The 18,170-nt window shown below is 48.2% G+C and overlaps 1 protein-coding gene across 2 annotated transcripts in view; it reads left to right on the top strand.

Moving 5' to 3' along the window:
• The first annotated feature begins 8,320 nt into the window (after positions 1-8,320).
• UBE2Z (ubiquitin conjugating enzyme E2 Z) overlaps positions 8,321-18,170 on the top strand; it is a 70,312-nt gene continuing 60,462 nt past the window's right edge. The window contains exons 1-3 of one of the 2 annotated variants that reach the window (XM_029574008.1): positions 8,321-8,924; positions 13,953-14,025; positions 15,832-16,019. In XM_029574008.1, coding sequence (XP_029429868.1) covers positions 8,590-8,924; positions 13,953-14,025; positions 15,832-16,019 — 596 coding nt within the window. In that variant the 5' untranslated portion in view covers positions 8,321-8,589. The remainder of the gene's footprint in view (positions 8,925-13,952; positions 14,026-15,831; positions 16,020-18,170) is intronic. The other variant, XM_029574007.1, reaches the window with a different exon arrangement.

An 18,170-nucleotide genomic window follows, 5' to 3' on the forward strand; every position in this document is an offset into this window, starting at 1 on the left:
TTCGAGGCCTGAGACCCCTTCTTAGGACCGGCCCAGAGTACAAAGAGATGGTCAGAGGTTCGGAACTCATTTGTAGCCTCCAGATAGAGGCGCAGAGTGCGCTTGACATTCAAGAGACGGAGAGACTTCGGCTCTGAGGAAGAGAAGGACGGCAACTCCACCGTCTGGTTCACATGGAATGCAGAAACCACCTTCGGAAGGAAGGAGGGAACGGTGCGAAGCGAAACTCCAGAGTCGGAGAAACGGAGATAGGGCTCTCTACACGACAGAGCCTGCAGCTCCGAGATGCGTCGAGCGGAACAGATGGCCACAAGAAATACAGTCTTGAGAGTGAGATCCTTTATCGTTGCGCTGCGCAGCGGCTCGAACGGTGGTCCCGACAGGGAGCAAAGCACAAGGTTAAGACTCCAGGAGGGACAAGGGTCCCGTAACGGAGGACGCATATGCTTGACACCCTTGAGAAAACGAGCAATGTCAGGATGCTGTAGAAGAGAGCCCCCATCGCTCAACAGCGAACCAAGGGCGGCCACCTGAACCCGTAGTGAATTATAGGCGAGCCCTTTTTCCACCCCCGCCTGTAGAAACTGAAGGATCTGAGGTACAGAAGCCTTAGCGGGTCTCGTGGCCTGGCTGGTACACCACAGCTCGAACACCTTCCAGACTCGAACATAGGCCGATGTCTTTCGTGCCCGCAATAGCGTGGATACTACCGCCTCCAGGTAGCCCCGACGCCGGAGGTGGCGCCTCTCAAAAGCCAGGCTGCAAGACAGAAGAATTCTGCCTGCTCGAAAAATACCGGGCCCTGATGTAGGAGCTGGGGGAGGTGCCCCAGCCTGATTGGCCCGTCGATCACCAGCTGTAGCAGGTCCGCAAACCAGGGTCGCCTGGGCCATTCTGGGGTGACGAAAACCACGGTCCCCTGATGGCTTTCTATTCTGCGGAGCATCCTGCCCACCAGGGGCCATGGTGGAAAAGAAAGATATGGCGGCCACGGGAGGACCAGGGCATCCACTCCCTCCGCGCTCTCTCCGGCGACTGAAGAAGCGTGGAGCCTTGGCGTTGAGAGCGGACGCCATCAGATCCAAGTGGGGGGCCCCCCACCGATGGACGAGAAGTTGCATTGCTTTGTCGGAGAGAGACCACTCTCCGGGTCCAGCAGTTGACGACTGAGGAAGTCCGCCTGGACGTTGTCCACACCGGCGACGTGCGAGGCCGCTAGCCGGACGAGATGACGCTCCGCCCATTGCATCAGCAGCGCCGCCTCGAGCGCGACCTGCGGGCTGCGCGTGCCTCCTTGTCGGTTGATGTAGACCACGGTGGTAGCGTTGTCCGATAGGATTCTGACTTCTCGGTTCCGAAGAAGCGGGAGGAAATGTCGCAGAGCTAGCCGGACCGCTCTGGTTTCCAGACGGTTGATTGACCACTTCGCCTCCACCGTGGACCACGTCCCCTGCGTGGCGCTTCGATCGCAGACTGCACCCCAGCCTGCTAGACTGGCATAGGTGGTCACCACCACCCAATTTGGCAGATCGAGGGACATGCCACGGGCCAGGTTCGGCGGATCCAACCACCAGCCCAGACTGTCCCTGGCATTCTGTGGGAGCAGGAGAATCATCTGATAGTCCTGCAATACTGGTTTCCAACGGGAGAAGAGCGCCCACTGTAAGGTCCTGAGGTGCGCGAAAGCCCAAGGTACAAGGTCGATGGTGGACCCCATCACTCCCAGGAGTTGCAGGTAGTCCCAGGAGGTGGGCTCTGGTAACGCAGAGAACCGTTGTGTGTGATCCCGCAAGGATTGAGCTTTGTCCTGGCGCAGAAAAACTTTGCCCAGTAGGGTGTCGAAAGTTGCCCCCAAAAAAAACCCAAGCGTTGCGAGGGCATGAGGGAGCTCTTGGAGAAGTTCACTACCCATCCCAGGGAATGTAGAAACCGTACTACTCGAGTCACCGCTGAGCGTCCATGATCGAATGACTTCGCCCGGAGGAGCCAATCGTCCAGATAAGGATGAACCAGGATGCCCTCCTTCCGGAGAGCTGCCGCCACGACTACCATGATCTTGGTGAAGGTGTGCAGCGCCGGCGCCAATCCAAACGCGAGAGCCGTGAACTGAAAATGCTGGTCCAGAATTTTGAAACGAAGGAAACTGTGGTGGTCCGGGCGGATGGGAATGTGCAGGTAGGCCTCCGTTAAGTCCAGGGAGGCGAGGAACTCCCCCCGATGCACCGCCGCAATCACTGACCGGAGCGTTTCCATGCGGAACCGAACGACTCGAAGGGATTTGTTGACTTCCTTGAGGACTAGGATAGGCCGGAAGGAACCGTCCTTCTTTGGTACGACGAAATAGATGGAATAGTGGCCCGAGCCCACCTCTCCGAAGGGCACGGGCGCAGTAGCGCCTATCTCCCGGAGTCTGTCCAGAGTCAGCTGCACCGCTCCTCTCTTGAGGTCCGAGCCACAGGGGGAAAAGATGAACCTTCCCTGCGGGGGGCGGACAAATTCCAATGCGTAGCCGTGTTTTATGGTATCCAGGACCCACTGGTCCGAGGTGATCCGTGCCCACTCCGCTTAGAAATACGTTAGTCGGTCCCCAATCCTGGGGACAGGGGAGTGGGCGAGACTGGCATCATTGTGAAGACTTGGTATAGGAGTTCCCGGTTCCGGGAGTAGTGCGTGCGGGCCGATGCCCGCGGAAGGTGCGCAACCAGGGCTGAGACCTGGGGGCGGATGGCCGGGAGCCCGTCTGTCTGTAGCCCCTGTAGCGCCGTTGCGCTCTGGCTCTGGTCCGAGAAGAAGAAAACGCTCTGGATGGTCGAAACCTATCCTCCGGCAGCCGATGAACAGCGTTCTCCCCCAGGGACTTGATGATCTGGTCCAAATCCTCCCCAAAGAGGAACTTGCCCCTGAAGGGAAGAGAGCCCAGACTGGACTTAGAGGACGTATCAGACGCCCAATTGCGTAGCCACAGTAGTCGTCGTGCTGCCACTACCGAAACCATGGATCTTGTGAGGACCCGAAAAAGGTCGTACGAGGCGTCCGCCCCATACGCCACTGCGGCTTCTAGCCGATCTGCCTGGGCAGCCTCATCGGACGGCAGGTTCTGAGACGTGAGGAGTTGTTGCACCCAAAGGAGACTAGCCTGCTGGGCAAGCGAACTGCACATCACCGCCCGCATACCCAGAGCGGAGACCTCGAAAACCCGCTTAAGGAAAACTTCCAACTTACGATCCTGTGTGTCCCGCAACGCCGCACCTCCCGTCACTGGGATAGTCGTCCTCTTCGTGACCGCCGACACTGCGGAGTCCACCTTTGGGACCTTGATGAGGTCCAGAAAATCTTCGGGGAGCGGGTACGAGCTTTTCCATAGCCCGGCTGCTCTTCAGGGAGGCCTCCGGGGTGTCCCATTCCCTGGTGAGAAGTTGTAAAAACGAGTCATGAATGGGAAAAGCCCGAGCCCTCGGCCGGAGTGCCGCCAGGACAGGATCTCCCTTCCTTGAAGAAGTGATGACAGTGGGAGCTACTGGGGCAGGCGGGTCTGGTGGCGGATCCAAATCTAATTCTTGGATGATCTGCGGGATGAGGTCGTCCAGCTCTTCCCTCTGGAAGAGGCGTAGGGTACGCGGATCATCCCCCTCCTGTGTGCCGTCCCCTTGTCCCCCGTCCGGGAGGTCAAGTCCATGTCCCGCTGGGTCTGGCACCGCCCCCACTGCCGCGGGCGTGGATCGGACCCGGGTAGGAAGGCGGGAGGCCCCCACTCCCGGAGGGTCGGGGGGGGCCGGCGTCGAGGGCGACATCCGAGGGATCTTAGGAGGGGGGGGGGTCCCACAGGTGCTTCCAGCCCCTGCAGATAAGCGGTATGCATGAGCAAGATAAACTCCGGAGAGAACCCCGGCCTGCTCGGGTGCGCTTCGGGGGCGGCGTGGTTCCTGCTCCCTGGCTCTGGGTGCTTGGTTCCTGCACCAAAATCGGGGGAACACCCCCGCTGGTAGAGTCCTCCAGGGATCCGTTCTCCCTCGTGGCCTCCAGGGATCCGTTCCCCCTCGTGGCCTGCGCCTCAGGGCGCTCAGAATGTAAAATGGCCGCCGTTCCCGCCAAAAATGGCGGAGTGGCCGGCCCGCACCGCCCGGGCAAAAAAGAGAAATCAGTCAGGGACTGTGAGGTACCTTCCTCCCCGGGAAGGCATCGTGCACAGATGCCCTCCCGGGAAATCCGGGACCCCGGGTCTCCGCAGGCCGCACAGCGGGACGGCCGCGGCATCGGGATCGCTGCAGGAGAAAAGAAAAAGCCACGGGGGGGGGGCCACGCGCACAAAGGCGCCGCTGCGGGGGGGCCCAGTCGGCCCGCACTGCCCGCTGTCTGAAAATAGAGGAGGGTGCCGCGGGGGGGCCTTCCTGGCCACACGACCCGCCCCAGACATCTTTCCCTAAATGGCTCAGCAGCCCATGAGGAGCTGTAAAATGGCCGCGGGTGAGGGAGTAAAGAGCGAAGAGGCCGGCTCCACCGGCTTTCGCGGGCACCGGGGGCTGAGCTGTAAAGGAAAAAAACTACAAAGGAAAAACAAACTTACCCCTGGCTGCAACGAGAAATAAACAGCAAGGCCGCAGAGAAGAGACAAGGAAGATAAGCCACTCCCCAGGAGTTGAAAGAACTCTGCCTTTTTTTTTTTTTTTTTTTAAACTTAATACAAACTTGATACAAACTTGATCCACAGAAAAAGACAACAACAAGCCATAATCAAGCAAGAAAGTGAAGGAAAAGGAGGGGAAGCCTGATTCCCCTACTCGCATCTGCTGGAGTCAGAAGATACTGAACTCCTGCAGAGGGGGTAGTAGTATATATGGATACGCCCCCTCAAAGCTTGTGCTGACTCCATCTGCTGGATTGGGGACATAACCCACTGTCTGGACTGATCCAGGTACGTACAGGGAACGGCAGTTACTACCCTTAACAGAACGCATGGGAATAATCTGCACAGAGCGGTAGTTACTACCATAAGAAACTTACTGGGCAGACTGGATGGACCACTACTAGGTTACTATGAAGAAAACCTTGCTGAGAGAGGATCCCCTTTAGACAAGCATGTTTTAACATTAAATCAGTGAGTAATTTAAACAGGCAAATATTTTAAAAGTGCAATGGGTAGAACAGGGCTAGGTAACTGGTCCTCAAGAGCAGTGTTTCCAAAACAGTGTGCCACAGCAGGTCCCCAGGTGTGCTGTGGCTTCAGAGCCCATCTTGCAACTTGCCTTTTAAAAAATCAATATCCAGGAGTGAGGCACAAAAACCATTCCCATCCTTCAACCATAGATGTAGGCGCGCATGTGCACTGCTGCACCTGGGTGCACATGCGCGGCAGGAAGCAATCTCATGGCCCGCTGGTGAGGGAGGCTGGAGGAAGGGGAAGAGAATGAGACAGAGAGAGAATATGATTCTATCTACCACTCTAAGGGACAAGTTCAACTGGTCGGTGGAGGCGGTGTTACATTTATTTGCCTAGGGTGCTACAGATCCTTGCACTGGCCCTGCTGCTGGTGGCAATTGGAGGAGGCCAAGAACACATTAATAATGTGCTGGGGACAATGAGGTGTATTTTGTGAGGAGGGGAAAGGACGAGGAAAGGGAGTCTGGCGTGCCATGAATTTTTTTTATGCAAGTGTGCCTTGGGCTGAAAAAAGGTTGGGAATACTGCTCAAGAGCCACAAACAGGTCTGTTTTTTCTGGACATCCATATTAGATATATTTGCATACAAAGGAGACAGAGCATGCAAATATACCTCATGCATAATCACTGTGGATATCCTGAAAATCAGACTTGTGTATGGCACTCCAGTTGCCTAACCCTGCACCTAGAGCTTCTCTGAACTTGGGTTGTTTCAAAGCCAGCCTAGGAGGCTGCCTGATTACTAGCCAGTATTTGCTGCAGATTCTGGATCTCATCATGGGATTTGTTGTTTTAAACTCTGGCGTTGGCAGTGAGTATACTGTAACCGTGTTCTCAGGGCATGAATCTCCAATAACTCCCCGGGTTCTCAGTAAAAGTCCCAAAGCCTCACTATGTTGCTCTTTAATATTTATGAGGTCCATATTCAGAAGTTATCCGGCTAACTTAGCAGGGATATTCAGCAACGAGGCTGCATTGCTGAACATATAGAAACATAGAAATGACGGCAGAAGAAGACCAAACGACCCATCCAGTCTGCCCAGCAAACTTTCACACATTTTTTTTCTCATACTTATCTGTTACTCTTGGCCCTTAGTAACTTTTTGGTTCTATTTCACTTCCACCCCCGCCATTGATGTAGAGAGCAGTGCTGGAGCTGCATCTAAGTGAAGTATCTAGCTTACAGGTCGATACAGTTATGCCGCGTTAGAAAGAGTGCGGCAGTGCAGGGCGCACCCTCGTTCCCCGCACACACAGTTCTCTTCAGATATCGCTCGATACTCTATTCAAATTGCTTGCAAATGCAAGCCACGTCTGCGAAGCGTTAGGTGAAGGGTTAGGCCCGCACAACCCATTTTACTGTATAGGCGCTTAATACACCGCCTATACAGTATCCTGGGTGCGCTGGTACCTGTCATTTCAACTGACATTTGAAATGACAGGTACCAGGAAGTGGATGGTTTCCCCCCTCCCGAAGCAAGGCGGGAGGGGGGAAACCATCAAAACTAAAACAACCAAAACTAAAACAAAAGTTGTTATAATATATATATATATATATATATATATATATATATATATACCTAGATGTCACTTTCCGAATCCCCCATCTCCACGCGCGTTTATCCAGGCGGCGGCGGGAGCCGGTGGGCGCCCGTTCATCCAGGCGGCGGCGGGAGGGTGGGCACGTGTTTATCCAGGCGGCGGCGGCTGGGTGGGCGCCCGTTCATCCAGGTGGCGGCGGGAGGGCGCGTGTTTATCCAGGCGGCGGCGGGCGGGTGGGCGCCCGTTCATCCAGGCGGCGGCGGGAAGCAGGCGTGCATTCATCCAGGCGGAGAGAGCCGGCTGCGAAAGCGGCCTCCAGCAGCCCCCGCCGGCAGCGAATGAATGCACGCCTGTTTACGACCGTGCAATTTCGGTGCTCAAGGCGTGACGTCACGATGCTTGACGTCACGGCATGTGACTGCCTTGAGCGCCGAAATTGCACGGTCGTAAACAGGCTTGCATTCATTCACTGCCGGCGGGGGCTGCTGGAGGCCGCTTTTGCCGCCGGCTCCCTCTGCCTGGATGAACAGACGCCCACCCGCCCGCCGCCGCCTGGATGAATGCGCGCCCACCCGCCCGCCGCTGCCTGGATGAACGGGCGCCCACCCGCCCGTCGGCTCCCGCCGCCGCCTGGATGGACGGACGCCCACCCGCCCGTCGGCTCCCGCCGCCACCTGGATCGAACGCGCGCCCACCCTCCCGCCGTCTCCCGCCGCCGCCTGGATGAACGGGCGCCCACCCGCCGGCTCCCGCAGCTGCCTCGATGACCGCACACCCGCCCGCCCGTGTGGAGATGGGGGATTCGGAAAGTGACATCTATATATATATATATATATATATATATATATATATAACAACTTTAGCATTTATGAGAACTGTAATTTTTTTTGTAAGCCGCTGTCAGCTCCCATACGGAACATGCGGGATGAAATAATTTTTTTAAGCAAATAACTAATGCAATTGGAGTTCCGTGCAGCATCGTTCATGCAAAAAGAAGGGCTGAATGCAGTTTGAAAGCAGGTTAGTATATATGGAGGTCGTCCATGGTGCAGGACTAACACCAGGTAGAGGGTAGGCGGTAAACTAACAGGTTAAGGATGCGGCAAAATAGCGGGTTACAAAGGAGATAATCGGAGCGCGCGTCACAGTATCGGAGGGAATAGCTAATTCCTTCATTAAATAGCTAATTTACATATGATATCCATGCTGGGTGCGGAAAGGGTTATGCGCCGGTTTCACGAAGCGCTAAGGACGCGTGAAACTGGAGACTGTATCGCAGGATCGCTTTAGCGTCCCAATTGTGCGCCCACAGCGAGTTGCAGACGGGGAATCTCCAACCGCACTTTACAGTATAGACCTGTTAATTGGTTAGGCGTAGTAACTGCCGCAATAAGCAAAGCTACTCCCACGCTTATTTGTTTACCCAGCCTGTGTAATTCAGTTCTTGTTGGTTATCTGAGTATAATTTAAGCTGGCCGGATTTTATCCGGCTAATTTAGCACAATAAGTAGCCAAATCATAGAATGCCCTACCCACACTCAGTCGGATAATTATTTAGCTTGAAAAATAACTATCTGGCTAAGTACCCACCAAATATTTAAACACCGTCATTCATCCGGCTAAAGGGTACTGAATATCAGGAGCTCTAAGATCTTTCCTGGCCACCCCTATACTTCCCTCAAGCTTCGAAACAGACGTTCGACGTCACCCAGGGTTTAACCAAACCTTTCTTCCGCTTCCACTGCTTGGTTTGGGAGACACTCTGGCAGTGGCTCTCGTTGGTTTCGACGCCTGTCGGCTCCACTCTGCGCTTGCAGTCGTTCGTTTTGTTTGACGGGAGGGCACTCTGTCCTGAACTCGTTGATCTGGAGTCCCGGAAGCGGAGCGGAATGGCGGAGAGTCAAGCAGAGGAAGCAGCGGTGATTACCGCTGGCGGCGGCCCGGCGGCGGGGCACGCTGGGGCAAGCGGCGCCAGCAGCGGCGGGACGAACACTGCTTTTCTTCCTGCAGAGCTCTGGGCGGCGGCGGGCTTCGGAATGCCGGCGGCGGAAGTGAGCGGGACGGCGGGGCCTGGAGCTGGCCTTCCCGGCTCTTTCGCGCCCATAGCTGGGCTGCAGCCGGCTGGGGCCGCGCTCCTCACTCACTCCACTTTTTGGGACCCAACTGTGAGCTCAGACTGGGACAACGACCGGGCGTCTCCGCAGTGTCTGCTGCGCATCAAACGGTGAGGAAACCCGGCACTAGCCGCGCCCAGTCGCCAGATCTGTTCCCAAACCAGCCTGCAACACTTCCGCAGTCACCCCAGCCTCCAACGCTGCCGCAATCACCCCCCCAAATCGCCACAAGTCTAGCCCCAACCTCCTGCAATCACTCTCAAAACCAGTCTCCAACCCTGCTGCACTCTCCTTCAAAATCAGCCTTCAACCCTGCTGCAGTCACCCCCACCTCACCCCAAGACCAGTCTCAACCCTCTGCAATTACCCCCAAGATCAGCCTCCAATCCTGCTGCAAAACTCCACAAAACACTCCGACCAGCCTGTTTTGCTGCCATCAGCCTCCAAACACTGCTGCAATCACCCCCAACTTCAAGACCAGCCCCAATCCTGCTGCAATCACCTTAAGTCACCCCAAGACAGCCTCCAAATCAGTCTTCAACTGTGCCACAATCACCCCCAAATTGACTCCCATTGACTATTGCAAGCACTTGCAAAATCACTGCTGTAACTACCTGTAAAGTATCCCTTATCACATCCTGTAATCACCCCATAAATTATCCCTTAACATATCTCTCACTGCTACAGTCACCCACAAAATTATTCCATAACTAGCCCCAATTTCTCTTGCAGCCACTCCCAAAATTATCCCCAACCACTGCTGATGACATTTAAAATTAGCCCTTAACCAGCCCTCAATATTTGGTGCAATAACCCTAAAATGAGCCCCAACCACTGCTGCAGTAACCCCAAAATGTATTCTTAAATTGGCCCCATCATGACTGCAAGCCACCCCCATACACTGCTAAGCTGATCCCCCTGAAAAGTTATGGAGAAAATATAAAACTGGATCAAGGAAAAAAATTTGTTCCATAATTTCAGAGAGCATGGGGAGGCTGCTAGCTGAGTTAATTATTAGAAAATATGGTAATAAGATATGGTAGGGGGCCTGAGTGTTAGATTTAGTGAAAGGGTGGAACCAGACTGCTGGCGCTAACCTTTAAAAAGGAGACAGAGCAGCTTTTAAACTAGAACAAAGGGAAAAGCCGACAGTTGCTCAGCAGCGTGTAGTTCGGAGGGAGGTATCTTCAAAAGATACTAATGATGCATTAGAATTATGGCATCCTGACAGTGAGGTTCTAATAATAAGCTCTTGCTGCAGCTAACCATGTGAAAACCTTGGGTTTTTTGTTTTTCTCTAATTTTTCCGACTTTTACTTGTTTTTATAAAATTAGTATAGTTATGTTAAAGAATTAGGGATTATAAATATATATTGTATTTTTTTTCCCATCTATTACTTTATATTTTATTGGTTTTGTTTTATTTGCGTAGTTTTGTTTAGTTTCTTTCTTTTTATTCTTCTTTATATTTGAAGTTGTGAACCGTCTTGGTCAGACTTTGTCTGTGAAAGTCGGTATAGAAATGTTTTTAAATAAATAATCCAAGTACCTGTAACTAAAAATTCACCTCTGCTAAAAAAAATTCTAACTTATCCCTATCAATTAAAAAGCAGAATGAAAATACAAACTATGAAATGTTTGCATGCTAATGCCAGATGTCTAAGAAGTAAGATGGGAGAATTAGAATGTATAGCAGTGAATGATGACATAGACTTAATTGGCATCTCAGATACATGATGGAAGGAACCAATGGGACAGTGCTATACTGGGGTACAAATTATATCATAATGATAGAGAGGAGCACCCAGGAGGCGGTATGGCATAGAGTCCAACAAGATAAATATCCTGCATGAGACTAAATGCACAATTGAAACTTCATGGGTAGAAAGCCCTTGTGTGTTGGGGAAGGCTATAGTATACTATTGTCCACCTGATCAAGATGGTGAGACGGACAGTGAAATGCTAAGAGAAATTAGGGAAGCTAACCACATTGGTAGTACAGTAACAATGGGAGATTTCAATTACCCCAATATTGACTGGGTAAATGTATCATTGGGACATGCTAGGGAGATAAAGTTCCTGGATGGAATAAATGACATTTTATGGAGCAATTGGTTCAGGAACCGACAAGAAGGGGAGCAGTTTTTGCTCTAACTCTCAGTAGAGCACAGGATTTGGTGAGAGAGGTAACGGTGGTGGGGCCGCTTAGCAATAGTGATCATAATATGATCAAATTTGAATTAATGACTGGAAGGGGGACAGTAAGCAAATCCACGGCTCTCGTGCTAAACTTTCAAAAGGGAAACTTTGATAAAATGAGAAAAAGTTAGAAAAAAACTGAAAGGAGCAGCTACAAAGGTAAAAAGTGTGCAAGAGGGGTGTGGTCATCCATTAAAAAAATACCATCCTAGAAGCACAGTCCAGATGTATTCCACAGATTAAGAAAGGTGGAAAGAAGGCAAAACAATTACCAGCATGGTTAAAAGGGGAGGTGAAAGAAGCTATTTTAGCCAAAAGATCTTCATTCAAAAATTGGAAGAAGGATCCAACAGAAGAAAATAGGATAATGTATAAGTGTTGGCAAGTTAAATGTAAGACATTGATAAGGCAGGCTAAGAGAGAATTTGAAAAGAAGTTGGCCGTAGAGGCAAAAACTCACAGTAAAACCTTTTTCAAATATATCCGAAGCAGAAAGCCTGTGAAGGAGTCAGTTGGACCGTTAGATGATCGAGGGGTTAAAGGGGCACTTAGAGAAGATATGGCCATCGTGGAAAGATTAAATTATTTCATTGTTTCGGTGTTTACTGAAGAGGATGTTGGGGAGGTACCCGTACTGGAGAAGGTTTTCATGGATAATGATTCAGATGGACTGAACCAAATCACGGTGAACCTAGAAGATGTGGTAGGCCTGATTGACAAACTGAAGAGTAGTAAATCACCTGGACCAGATGGTATACACCCCAGGGTTCTGAAGGAACTAAAAAATGAAATTTCAGACCTATTAATACAAATTTGTAACATATCTAAAATCATCCATTGTATCTGAAGACTGGAGGGTGGCTAATATAACCCCAATATTTCCAGGGACGATCCTGGAAACTACAGACCGGTTAGCCTGACTTCAGTGCCAGGAAAAATAGTGGAAAGTGTTCTAAATATCAAAATCACAGAACATATAGAAAGACATGGTTTAATGGAAGGAAGTCAGCATGGCTTTTCCCATGGCAAGTCTTGCCTCACAAATCTGCTTCACTTTTTTGAAGGCGTTAATAAACATGTAGATAAAGGTGAACTGGTAAATGTAGTATATTTGGATTTTCAGAAGGCGTTTGACAAAGTTCCTCATGAGAGGCTTCTAGGAAAAGTAAAAAGTCATGGGATAGGTGGCGATGTCCTTTCGTATATTACAAACTGGCTAAAAAACAGGAAACAGAAAGTAGGTTTAAATGGACAATTTTCTCAGTGGAAGGGAGTGGGCAGTGGTGTGCCTCAGGGATCTGTATTGGGACCCGTACTTTTCAATATATTTATAAATGATCTGGAAAGAAATACAAGTGAGGTAATCAAATTTGCAGATGATACAAAATTGTTCCGAGTAGTTAAATCACAAGCAGATTGTGATAAATTGCAGGAAGACCTTGTGAGACTGGAAAATTGGGCATCCAAATGGCAGATGAAATTTAATGTGGATAAGTGCAAGGTGATGCATATAGGGAAAAATAGCCCATGCTATAGTTACACACTGTTAGGTTCCATATTAGGAGCTACCACTCAAGAAAGAGATCTAGGATAACACATTGAAATCAAAAACACATTGAAATCAAAAACCCAGCCTTATACCTATCTCCTGTTTCTTTAGCCTACATTAGGCTCCGTATCATTTACGTTATGTTATTAACCCCATATATCTGTATCCAAGTTCCATCTACTTGTTCATTGTAAGACATTAACTTGTCATTGTTTCTGTTTAGAATGTAAACCGAATTGATCAGTAATTCTGTTATTGGAAAGTCGGTATATAAAAGTGCTAAATAAATCAATCAATCAATCATGGGTTCAGTGTGCTGCAGCAGTCAAAAAAGCAATGTTGGAAATTATTAGGGAATGGTGAATAAAACGGAAAATGTCATAATGCCTCTGTATCGCTCCATGGTGAGACCGCACCTTGAATACTGTGTACAATTCTGGTCGCCACATCTCAAAAAAGATGTAGTTGTGATGGAGAAGGTACAGAGAAGAGCGACCAAAATGATAAAGGGAATGGAACAGCTCCCCTTTGAAGGAAAGACTAAAGAGGTTAGGACTTTTCAGCTTGGAGATGAGATGGCTGAAGGGGGATATGATAGAGGTGTTTAAAATCATGAGAGGTCTAGAACAAGTAGATGTGAATCGGTTATTTAGTCTTTCAGATAATAGACTAGGGGGCACTCCATGAAGTTAGCATGTGGCACATTTAAAACTAATTGGAGAAAGTTCTTTTTCACTCAATGCACAATTAAACTCTGGAATTTGTTGCCAAGGGATGTGGTTTGGGCAGTTAGTGTAGCTCTGTTAAAAAAGGATTGGATAAGTTCTTGGAGGAGAAGTTCATTACCTGTTATTAATTAAGTTGACTTAGAAAATAACCACTGCTATTACTAGAAACAGTAACATGGAATAGACTTAGTTTTTGGGTACTTGCCAGGTTCTTATGGCCTGGATTGGCCACTGTTGGAAACAGAATGCTGGGCTTGATGGACCCTTGGTCTGACCCAATATGACATGTTCTTAGGATGACAAGGCGTAAAATGGCCTGTCACAGGAGGTGGAGGCTGGTACTTGAATGGATTCTGGGCATGCCTGGGAGAGGAGTTGGGGCTGCTGGTAGTTATAGAGTGAGTGAGCTGGTGTTGAGTTGGATATGGGAGTCTGAGTACGCTCATCTACCCAAAGTGGAAGAATCTCAACTGGGCAGACTGGATCTGCTAATTTGGTCTTCTGCCGTTATTTGCTATGTTGTTGTATTAAGCACCTTATAGAACCTAATAATTCAGTCAAGACTGAGCCACAAGAGTTTTGTTTATATTAGATTAAATTGCATGTTTACTTGTGTTTTTGAGAGACCAAAATTGAATGATTCTAACTTTGTTTTTGTATAGGGATATTATGTCCATTTACAAAGAACCTCCACCAGGAATGTTTGTGGTGCCTGATCCTCATGATATGACAAAGGTAAGTGATGCTTGGAGTAAGGATTAGTTTAAATGCAGATGTTACTTGTACAAATATCAGTGTGATTAGAACAGGGGTGGCTAACTCGTCTTCGAGGGCTACAACAGGCCTGGTTTTCAGGATAACCACAATGAATATGCTCTCCCCACTGAACTCTGCACTGAGCCCTGCCAGTACAAATTTAGGAAAAAGCTCAAGACCTGGCTCTTTAAACAGGCTTTCCCAGCATAGTTATCCTTCTCGTTCTCCCCAAAATGTTGTCATAATTATGTGAATTATGTTTTGCTACCTCTGTGCTAGCTTATATTCTGTTTCTATTATGCTCCCTCTTATTTGCTTAATATCTGTCTGTTTATGCTCCATCTTATCTTAATACCTCTTGATATTTGCCCCCATTGAATCACCCTTTCATTATGCCTATTTGCTTTGTTTATCCCCGTTGCTTTTGCCCCTCCCTGTACGCTGTACTTCTCCTATATGATATATTTCTCTTAGTCTATTGTAAACCGATATGATGTACCCACGAATGGCGGTATAGAAAATTTGTAAAATAAATAAAATAAAATAGATGAGGTAGATTTGCATGCAGTGCCTGTTTTTGGCTCTCAAGGATAGGAGTTGGCCACCCCTGGACTAGAGCAAGTCTCCTGGGAATAAGAAGCGTGGCTATCATTTATTCCAAGTGTAGTTACACACTCCTAGATGTGTATTGCTAATGAGATAGTCATGCTTGTTTTTATCTCCTCCCTCTGAAAACACAAGGGCATGCAGGTTATTGCAGTATGAAAACCAGAGTCATGCACAACCTAGCTAGTGGCGTAAGGACAATTAGAGATTTGACTTATGGGAAGTCCTCTAAAATGAAAAAATATCTTGGCTTGGAGACCAAAGCTTCCTTGGTGTTCAATGTCACTAGACCCCAGACATGTTAAAATTTACTATACTGGATGATGGCTTATCTCTCTGAGGGGAAATAATTTATCACTCATCAACTATGCCATGAGCATTCACAATATAAACTATATTCAGTCTATTCTGTAATAGTATTATACCACTTATGAACTTTAGTTACACTCAGATTTACAAGTTTCTTGGGGATTAACGTTCAGGATACTATCCTGATATAGGTATATTATTACTTGTATACAATGAGTATGTGGGTTTATGTACTGTCTGGTATCCAGAAAGAAGCATGCTGTGTATGCACTCTGTACATGTATGCGCCATAACTTCATTTGTCCTGATGAGTGGAGGAGGAATGAGATGTCAAAAATAGGGGATATGAAGTATGGGTATATGGGGAAATTTTCCATACTTGGCAAGAGGAGAAATAAATGTGACTTGTTCTGTATGTGTAGAGGACAGACACATGTTCAGGCTGGTGCAGTTGTGATAGATCTAGGACCTAGGAATCAGAAGGTGCTTGTCTATTTCTGAGTAGAGAATGCATGAGCTATCTGTTTGTATGGGGAAAGAGAACACACTCTAGTTGCTGTGTGTTGAAAGGCAGACATAGTTGGTGGGATGGGATTTATAGGATGTAATATGGCTGAAGTGCAGGGATTTGTTGGGAAAGCAGGTTATCTTGAGTTTGAGGGGATGTATTGAAGTTGATTATATATAAGATTTCTGTGGGTTTTATGCTAGTTTTGGCTGCTAAAGGTGGGATGGGATGCACCATTGTTTGAATAGAAGGTTGTACTAACATGCATATAGCATGGTATGTAGCTGTTTGCTTTGTCTGTAGAATGTTTTTGGTGTTGCACAGTTTTGAAATGGTGCGCGAGATGGGCTTTTGTTTTGCAGATTCATGCATTGATCACAGGCCCATTTGACACGCCTTATGAAGGGGGTTTCTTCTTGTTCCTGTTTCGCTGTCCTCCAGATTATCCCATCCACCCACCACGGGTCAAGCTGATGACAACTGGGAACAATACAGTGAGGTTTAATCCTAACTTCTACCGCAACGGGAAGGTCTGCCTGAGTATTTTAGGGTAAGATTCTTTAGTGTTAGGACTTAATAGTTTGATGGTGGCAGACTACTAGACTTGTTCTTAAATTACTGGGAACCTTTATTCTTTCTGAAAAAAAAAAAAAAAGATGTAAATGGATATCGTACTATCTGACTCCCAAAGACAGATGAAACTCAGTTGGGCCAGGAAGGAACTGTCAGTTTTGATGAAAGTGCACACTCTGCACAATGTACATCTCTATCTTTGTTCCCTACGTCACTTATTGCTGTTAACTTGCGTTCCTAGTGTCTTCATTAAATACATAAGACTAGGATAGTCTTGGCAGTTAATGTATGGAAACATTGCTGAATGAGAAATATGTTTGCCACCGTCTCAGATGACACACAATGCTTTCTCATCATACAACTCATCCTTCATCAGCACTCACTAGGACAAATGTTCACACTCCCAGTTTAGCTAATGATAGTTTCAGAATGAAAAAATGTCTTGTATATGCTGGATTCAAGTTACCTCTGTTCAGTGGGATATAGTTTTCATGAGATTATATAATATATAGTGATTATTTCACAAGTTAATAACATTAATAATAAAATAGTTTCTTAAAATTAAAATTGCAAAGATTTTATAACATTCTCTGACAGGTAGCCATAACGCATGGGTGACATCACCCGATGGCATCAACACAAACCCAGTTCTCAGAGTTCAGTAAAGACTTTACTGCCTCGTCAGCCCCTCTGTCTTTCTTCATCAAAGCTCCTGCATAGAAGTGTTGAATTTCTCTCTTTACATATTTCTTATCTTTCAGGCTATTGCTTCAAACTGCCTCATTGCTTGAATATTTTTTTCTGCCACTGCTTTGGCAGCCCCTCAAACAGAACGTTTACATTCTAAAAAGTTAAGATGCCAAAAAGTATGGAGAAGCCAAACACTGAAAAGCAAACAGTGAGCAGATTCAAGGACTGCATCTGCAGGTGCCTGATGTCTATCACTGAAACATACTCTGCTTACTATAACTCTTCAAACTGTTGTAGCTAAGATCACATATTATGTATGTAATTTGTTACCCACTAAGGCCTGCAGATTAGCGGGCTACAAATTTTTAAAATAAATGATACATAGGTGCAACAATACTGTGCCTGGAAAATGAAGGCGCTGATGAGTACAAGCCCCAAACCTCTGCATGAGGCCAGGCAACGGGGTTGCTCTTATTGAGTAGTAAAGCATCATGGGGCTCTCAGTGCAGGAAGTCTAAGTGGGAAGCATCTCCCTCTCAATCCCGCAAACATGGGAAGAACCCCTGCGTCACCTCCCCTGTGGTGCTGGCCTCTGGATCTGCCACAGGTCAGGGGTTGAGGATGGCACAGAAGCTTGTGGTGGTGGAGGCAGTGCTGAGAAAAATACTGAAGTGGCATGGAGAAATGGCACCTCTGGGCTCATCCCATTCTGAGCTGGCCAGTGCCGTTCGTGCAGGGCTCCACTGAAATGGGGCCTTTCCCAAAGCCGAAGTGGGACCTAAACTCCTTGGCACAGGTACCGTTATCATTCATAGGCTGGAAGAATCTTCATGGCACCAAGTCATCTATTTTTCCTGGACCTGGGGCTGACCAGGAAACTGTCTGTTATCAGAATGGAGCTCAAGTACTCTTTCAATACGCTTGACACAAAAGACCAAGGTGCCGTTCCCTGTACGTACCCAGATCAGTCCAGACTCCTGGGTTTATGCATCCCTGCCAGCAGATGGAGACAGAGTTTCACTGACACTGCTTCATAATCCTTGGTGCCACCATATTTCTCTGTCTCCAGCAGATGGGGGTTGGTGCAAAAAACTGGAGTTCTGTAGTCTGGAGAGTTCTTTATTTTTTCTGAGCCTTTCCTCCCAGATGTGTTTGGGTCCTAGTGGATCCTTTCCTGTTTGGTTGAGGTGGACGAGCTGGAGGTTGGAGACTTTTTTGTATACTCGCTCCGTTGGTCTGTGGGATGTAAATCTGGTGGTTCCCAATCCCTTCCCTTCATGAGGCTGCTCAGGCGGCTGTGGGCTCAGGGCAGCTAGTACTTAGTTGCTCAGCTTGCCTTTCCTTTTTAAAATTCTGGCTGTTTTGATTCAGCTTCTCTCTCTTTTTTTATTTTTTTTTTTTGTAATTTGGCTGAACTTGAACTAGACACCTGTGTTCC

This window comes from Rhinatrema bivittatum, chromosome 12 (assembly GCF_901001135.1).
Source record: "Rhinatrema bivittatum chromosome 12, aRhiBiv1.1, whole genome shotgun sequence".
NCBI classification, from domain to species: Eukaryota; Metazoa; Chordata; class Amphibia; order Gymnophiona; family Rhinatrematidae; genus Rhinatrema; species Rhinatrema bivittatum.